This window comes from Daldinia loculata (genome assembly GCF_022478755.1).
Source record: "Daldinia loculata strain CBS 113971 unplaced genomic scaffold F4817scaffold_60, whole genome shotgun sequence".
In the NCBI taxonomy this organism is placed as follows: domain Eukaryota; kingdom Fungi; phylum Ascomycota; class Sordariomycetes; order Xylariales; family Hypoxylaceae; genus Daldinia; species Daldinia loculata.
This window is the reverse complement of record NW_026054914.1, coordinates 112,173-119,643: the sequence shown is the minus strand read 5'-3', so window position 1 is coordinate 119,643 and position 7,471 is coordinate 112,173. Positions and strand designations below refer to the sequence as shown.

The window sequence follows — 7,471 nt, the reverse complement described above, 5'->3', positions numbered from 1 at the left end:
ATTAAAGCGAAAATAATTATCTAAGTTGCATGCTTATACGATGTATTGTTGTTAAGATAGGTATTTAAAGTCTTTTGAAAACAGTCGTCTCAAAGGGTATCACGTGTACGTACAGGTCTCTGGGATGATAGGCACCTAGCCTCAAATCTAATCAAATAGCCTTATATAATACAGCCTCCTGATTGGCCAGCCAGCCTCATACATATACATATATCAGAGATCATTCAAAAAGACCTCGTTTTCAGCCTTTTTGCCTCGGAATGACTGCATGCGACCGTATAGTCTTTAACCAATATATGCAACCAAGTAAAAGAAATATGTAAGGATAGATAGCCATTGCATCGTCATTTGAATTGAATTGAATTGAATTGAACATAAGGCTGTAATATGGTGTAAGGATAAGGATAAGGATAAGGATAAGGATAAGGATAAGGATAAGGATAAGGATAAGGATAAGGATAAGGATAAGGATAAGGATAAGGATATTGCCAGACGGGCGGTGTAAGATTTAGCCAATAGAAGGGCGCGCATCTTAAAAAGAGTAGGAAGCCGCCCCGTACCTAAGTACCTATATTATCCCAGAGACCTGTACGTACACGTGATACCCTTTAAGACGACTGTTTTCAAAAGACTTTAAATATCTTAAAAATAACATATTGTATAAGCATGCAACCTGAATCATTATTTTCGCATTAATTAAAGCTATTAAACAATATTAATTATAATGTTATAATTGTTAAAATTGTAAAGTTATTTAAATGTGTAATTAAATCTTTTGATTTAATAAAAGATTACCTTTTTAAAGCATATTATATATAACGTTATAATGTATATATTTAAAAAAGATAATCCTTTTTCCCTATACGAAAGTGTAAAATACCGTAATAATTCGAGCTAATTGCGCTAACCTGTGGCTGACTACCCTTTTAAGCTAAGCTCACAGATTTTTTTCATTTTGGCACAGTGGCCTGTCTGGTCAACCGTAGAGAGCGATAGAGTCCCGCTTTTATGAGGCTGAACGAAAGGACCGATTGGTGATCCTTCTCCAACTTAAGCGGCCTAAAGTGGCGTATACATAGTGTACACTAGGACCAACAACTACTTAAGTACCTAAAGTAGCGAATGTTACCATAAGAGTAATACGTACTTGATCTGCAGTCTGCGGGGTTTCAAGAACTACATGTAGCCATAATCCAATTTTCCAAAAAGGTGCTTCGCCTCAATCCTGCATTATCTTTGTACCTAGAATGCGAAGCAGCTCCGTAGGAATCATGGAGTCCTTCAATTGCAACAATGTAATAAATTGACAAAAAAAATAACTAATTGAGATATATCCGTGGGAAATGTTCTAATCAATTGGTAAGCAAACAATGAAAAAAAGACTTATAATAATTACAATAAAACAATACGGGAGTTTAATATCCTCAGGTGTTGCGAGGCTACCAATCAGAATAATTCATGACCCTCCACCCTCCACCCTCCACAGTCTGAGCGTTATGCTTCGCATAGTACAACCGTTACTTGCAGGCCCTGGGTAGTACTGTAGTGTACGGATTCGTACACAGATTCAAGATTCATTTTCACCACATGTGCGGAAAACCACGTGGTGATATCATACCCGGAATTCGTCCGTCACCCCAGTCCCTTGCCGCGTGACCTGCCCAACTTAGCCCCGCCAAGATCTACAATTGCTTCAACCTTTTCCTTGTACAGAACGCGGTCCGACGAGGAATACAGCGGGGGGACCAAAAACCAACAAAAACCGTTACGTCCGTCTACGAGTATAACGCAAGTTGAAAGAATGTAACGGAAAATAAGAACATTGCAGGAACCTTGTAAACCGAATTCCGGATTTGAAGAGAGTGATTACTAGACCTTCCTGTCTATTTACAAAAAGAAAGTCTTCAGCTTTGGTTTTGCGGTTACACAAGGTACGCTAAATGATGAATAAGACGAGGAAAAAAAGAAGAAAATCTCACTTATATCATATCTCACATACAAACAAAAAGCAGACTCTAAGAGCAGCGATAACAATTCATCATAGTACCTACAGCGCTCATCTCATGTATCACCTTTAACTCCAGAAATCCTTCAGCAAGCCAGTGTATCAATCGAGCCACTCACATGTTCCTGTTACACCCACATAGGGAAGCTGTGAAAAACGTGGTAAGGGTTCAATTGCTCCCAACCCCCGGCTCAATCGCACGCTGCTTCGGCAATGCTACGTTAGGTATGTTGTAAAGTGCGGAAGCGAGATACTACTTAAACCCCTTACGCTAATAAGTCGAATACCTACTACGTAGGGCACAGCCTTGCCTCATGACGAAAGTCCAACTTTCAGCGGTTAACTAGTTAATTCTATTAATAGTATTGAACTAACGAACTAACCTAGGTAGTAGTAAACCCCACGAGGACATTACCTATATACTTGATACGTCTGGCAGGGTACAAAGTACCGTAACAACGGCCTTGCAGCCAGGAACGTAGGAATGTGTGAAGCAGATCTAGAACCATGCATAGTCGCTTTAGGCGTATCAATATTGTTAACTGAACCGTATATGGATGCTTCATTAGTGCCATAATGGCATACCTTCCTACATAGAGATGGCTGACGCCCGCAGGTATGGCTGAGGGGTTCGAAGAATATCTATCCAAGTATCCCCAACTCCTCTGGTCCAGTTACTGTGCTATACACTGGCCTTGCCTCCCCTCCCTATCTCCAGTTCGTCCGAGTCGTTCGTTTGATCGGTCGTTCGTTCGCTCACTCACCGTGTCTGTTCCCCCCATCGCTCTACCACACGATGAGCAGCCCAGCAGGTGCCACGCCAGCGGTCCCAACAGGGCCGTTCATCGACCCGGCGAAAGAGTCGCTGCCTCCCAGAGCCGTGCTCCTGGTAGCGCCCGTAACCACATTCTTCATCTTGGCGATAATATGTATCGGCCTTCGACTGTGGGCGAAGCGCATAAAGAAGATCTCGCTTCGGTTTACTGACTATGCTATCATTGTTGCTGCCGTCTTTTCGGCGGGATATCTTTCCATCTGCTGGCTAGGTAAGAATAAAAGAAGAAGAAGACTTCTTTTTCACCCCCCGCTGTAGATGATCGATCGACTAACTGGTGTGCATAGTGGCTAAACAAGGCGGCGTTGGCTTCCCGCTTGTACAAGTGGCTCCTCCGCAGCGTACACTTACACAAAAGGTAAACCATATCAACCCCTTTACATTTCTTGTCCAACATCAACTAACTCCATCTCCAGTCGTTCATCGTAGCATGGCTTCTGCAAGCGTGGGCCAACACCTTCGTGCGGTTATCCATCCTCGACTTCATCGCGCAGGTCTTCTCCGTGAAGAAGTTCCGCATGGTAGTCTACTTCTTCGAGGGATGCGCGATCGCGTACCTGGTCGGCTGCACGATAACTTTCTTCGCTATCTGCAGGCCGATCAAGTACAACTGGGAGGTCGGCCCTGCAGCTCTGCAGCACTGCGGCAACTTGAGCATGAAGTTTCTCCTCAGCTCCATCTTCAACCTCACCCTTGACGTGTGCATCCTGGTCCTCCCGATGCCCATGCTCTGGACGCTGCAGTTGAACTCGCGCAAGAAGATCGCCTTGACTGTCGTCTTCGGCCTCGGTATTTTGTAAGTTCTAACATCATATACTCCCATTTTATTACCTATGAAACTAACGAATTCCTCAGTGTTTGTTTCGCTACTGCGTGGCGTACATACAACGTGGTCCACTTCTCCACCCCGGAAGCGAAGTTGAACTTCACCATGACGGTCGTCGACGACGCCCTATGGTCCGGACTCGAGATCAACCTCGGCATCATCAACGCGTGTCTCCCCGTCATGCCCGCAGCGCTGCAGCGAATCTTCAAGATTCCCTTTCTTAGGCTCATCTCTTTCTCAACATGGCGCCCCGCCAGCGGCTCCGAAGCCTCAGGTTTAAGGCCGACGTGGATGCGTCTCGGCAGCACCAAGGGCGACAAGAACGGAAGCATCTCGCGCAAGGTCGAGTACTCGGTAGATGTCGAGGCGAATCCCATGGGCCACATCCCGATGGAGAATATGGGCTCAACGACAAAGCTGGCTGATAACCAGTGGCCGACGTATCAATACACTGCTACGAATCAGTATCACCCCAGCGGGAAGCCTCAAGGTCTCCCGGAGCAATATGTTCAACATCGGTATAGTCAGAATCAATATCCCCAAAATCAATATCCCCAGGCTCAATAAAGGGGAAACTTGGAGATTTAGGTTATGGGGACGGCAAACTGGTTAGGAGCGGGCATTTCAATCTTGTTGTATTTTATTTATATCATGTACATATAAACCAGAACTATACAATAGTTCTTACGTCGATGCTTTACGTTGATGCTTTACGTCGATATCTGCATTCTATGAAATTTTACTTTATTTTCGCGTTCAAAATTCCTAGAACATCACTGTGCTGAAATACAAAGTTATCAGAACTCTAGTAACTCCGAACCTTTTCTATGTCATCACATTGAATGATTGCGCAACTCACAAGAAGAAGGGAAAAATTACATTGTGCATTTCTTTGATATTAAGTTCCTGAAAACTCATCATATGTGTGAGAGACTACGAATTTGTCCCTTATTCCTCATCATCCACCACGTACATTTGGATCTTAGTCTTGTCCAAAAATGTCCTCTCATCCTTGTCCAACCTTGCCTGGTTCTCCGGCTTCTCCGCAATCTCCTTCAACCTCAAGAATCCCGCCCTGTCCTTGAATTCTAGGTAGCCGATGCCATCGTAGTGGGCTTCCGCAGGGCCCTGGACCTTTTCTGGGTAGCGGTGGACGTGGACGTCGGGGTAGGCGTCTCCGGCAATTTCTTTGAGTAGGTTGAGGTGCTTGTTGTCCCAGTGGTCCTTGAATTCTTCGAGGGTGATGCCGGGGGCCTTGACAGCGAGCATGTATACGCGGAAGACCATTGTGACGGTGGTATATATGAGTTTGGGTGTTTTTGTGTGTAGCTTTTTGAAGTTGTTATTGTTCTGATAGGATAATGAGTTGAAGTGAGTTGAGTATCCTTGTGATGGAGGGGCTTGTCTATGAGCGATGGGTGTCACTAATAAGATGTTGGTCGGGATCGTGTTGTAAATCCAGTCCGCGCACGCTAATACATATCTCGGATGGAGATAGACAGGTAGTATGAATAGTATAGTCCGTGATACTAGTAGGGGTAACAATCCTGGACGCCGCTACCGTGCATGTTCCTTCGTTGCACTAGCCGATTCCTTCGGTCACCGATTGCCGATTATAGATGTAAATGCGCCCGCGCGCGTGTAATTGAGATGTGTACGAAAGTGTATTATTGCTTCAGTATAGCGGCAATACCGACTACGCCGAATCAGACGTGCCATTGATCGGTGTGTCTCGTATGAGGCGTGTATCGTCCTATGAACGCAAGGTTATTATTGATTACCAAATTGATCCTTCAATTGATACGGTTTTACAGTAACGACAACGATTAAGAGTAATAGATTTATGAGACTTACCATGCCAAGTTCCGCAGAAGAGCTACTAATAGTGTCAATTAAATCCATGTCGTGATGCTCATTCTTGCTCAACGTGCTATACTGGAAGAACGTCAAATCTGATAATCTATTGCTATAGTATTATTTCCTACACATAACCGGCCAACATGCTGTCGGCATCTTCAGTCGTCATTGCTCTGGTGGGTGTTTTGTTAGCGGCCTGGGTGAGAGAGAGGATATCATCGAGAAGACGATTCAAGGGGCTACCACGAGTTGGGATCGATCCGGGTTTATTCGGTCTGCGGCTTCAAGCTGCTAAAGATGAATTCTATGCCCGAGGACAGCAGTTACTAGAGGAAGGTTACGAACAGGTTCGTTTAAGACATCTCTATAAATTCGTCTCTCAATCATTCCTTGCCAACTGAGAGAATCATATAGCACAAAGACACTCCGTACGTCATTCAAACATGCGACAACGAGCGTCTTGTAGTCCCGGATAAGTTTATCGAGGAGCTGAAGAACCTGCCGGACAACCGGATTAGCTTCAAGGAAGAGCTCTTAGATCGGTTTATGGGAAAATACACCAAGCTCGATGCCGTCCGAGGAACGAATATCCATCGCGATATCGTGAGGCATCAATTGACCAAAAACATAGGTACTACTACTTCGCATGCTTTGAAAGGGGAATGAAAAATACTAATAAGTAATGAATCAGGGAATTTGTTGCCGCAGATGAAAGAAGAAGCAGATCTAGCTCTGAAAAATGTTCTCAGCCAATGCAACTCAAAAGGTAGTTCTCACTCACTCACTCACTCATTCATCAAAAGCGCTGAGTGAAAATGTCACTACTATTACTATCATACTAACTTCTTACTAGATTTCACTCCCGTCAAAGCATCTTCTATCATCTTCGCCGCAATCGGCCAAATCACCTCCCGCAGGGTCATTGATGATCCCGCTATATCGCGAGACCCAGTATGGCTCGAGACTATCATGGGCTTCACTGCGTCCGTGGCCATCTTCTCCATGACCATGAGGCGCATCTCGCCCACCCTACGTCCCATAGCACAGTACACTCTACAATGCGGCCGGAAACTTCGCGCCGATATTGCTCAAGTGACGAAACTCTTGGCTCCCGTCATTCAAGGTCGTCAGCAGCACCTCGGAGAGAAGAAGGGAGTCGAGTCCGATGATCAACCAAAAGATTTCGTACGCTGGCTCTCCGAGGCCGCTGAGGGCGAAGACGCTCGACCCGACGCTATCGCCTTGAAAATCCTCTTCCTTATTGTCTCTTCAATGCACACAAGTGCCATCACTGCAATCCACATCCTCTACGACATTTGCGCTCATCCGGAGTTCTTGGAGGAGCTACGTGCTGAGGCACTCGAGGAGATCGGTGCCAATGGCTGGACTGAAACTTCGCTGCTGAGGCTGCGCAAGATGGAGAGTTTCCTGAAGGAGAGCGGCCGCACTAATTCTGCCGGTGTTGTCTCATTCCAGCGTCTCGTATTGGCACCGATCACTCTGTCTAACGGATTCACTATTCCGGCGGGCACTCATATCTGCGCCGCTTCCGATGCTCGCTCGCGCGACCCTGCGCTATATGAGGCACCACTAGAGTTCCGACCGCTACGCTTTTACGCACCGTCTACTGAAACCAGCGCCGAAGTCGACACCTCGAATCTATTCAGCTCCGTGGCAGCCGGCGACTCGTGGTTTGGAGCGGGGAGGCAGGCTTGTCCGGGGCGGTGGTATGCGAGTGCGCAGATCAAACTTGTACTATGCTTGCTATTGATTGACTATGAATTCGGGTTTCCGGAAGGGCAGAAAGAGAGGCCGAAGAATTGGGTCAAGGACGAGAAGACGGGGCCGGATATGGAGCAGATGATCTGGGTTAGACGGAGGACGACTGTTTGACGTAGTTAGAAATATCATTATCGCTGAAATATAAAGTTATTGGAATCATAATCAC

General features: G+C 45.8%; 3 protein-coding genes across 3 annotated transcripts; 2 read left to right on the top strand and 1 right to left on the bottom strand.

Moving 5' to 3' along the window:
* The first annotated feature begins 2,391 nt into the window (after nt 1-2,391).
* Nucleotides 2,392-4,428, top strand: F4817DRAFT_348677 (uncharacterized protein). Its single transcript, XM_049304724.1, has 5 exons — nt 2,392-2,554; nt 2,622-3,051; nt 3,128-3,198; nt 3,257-3,636; nt 3,696-4,428. The coding sequence occupies exons 2-5, from the start codon at nt 2,802-2,804 to the stop codon at nt 4,231-4,233; spliced, it is 1,239 nt and encodes a 412-aa protein (XP_049155530.1). The 5' UTR covers nt 2,392-2,554; nt 2,622-2,801; the 3' UTR covers nt 4,234-4,428.
* Nucleotides 4,421-5,171, bottom strand: F4817DRAFT_348676 (uncharacterized protein). Its single transcript, XM_049304723.1, has one exon. It carries the CDS (start codon nt 4,951-4,953, stop codon nt 4,615-4,617), a length of 339 nt encoding a protein of 112 aa, XP_049155529.1. The 5' UTR covers nt 4,954-5,171; the 3' UTR covers nt 4,421-4,614.
* A 163-nt stretch (nt 5,172-5,334) lies between these two features.
* Nucleotides 5,335-7,467, top strand: F4817DRAFT_348674 (cytochrome P450). Its single transcript, XM_049304722.1, has 4 exons — nt 5,335-5,870; nt 5,938-6,154; nt 6,215-6,289; nt 6,377-7,467. Exons 1-4 carry the CDS (start codon nt 5,667-5,669, stop codon nt 7,414-7,416), a joined length of 1,536 nt encoding a protein of 511 aa, XP_049155528.1. The 5' UTR covers nt 5,335-5,666; the 3' UTR covers nt 7,417-7,467.
* The last annotated feature ends 4 nt before the right edge of the window (nt 7,468-7,471 follow it).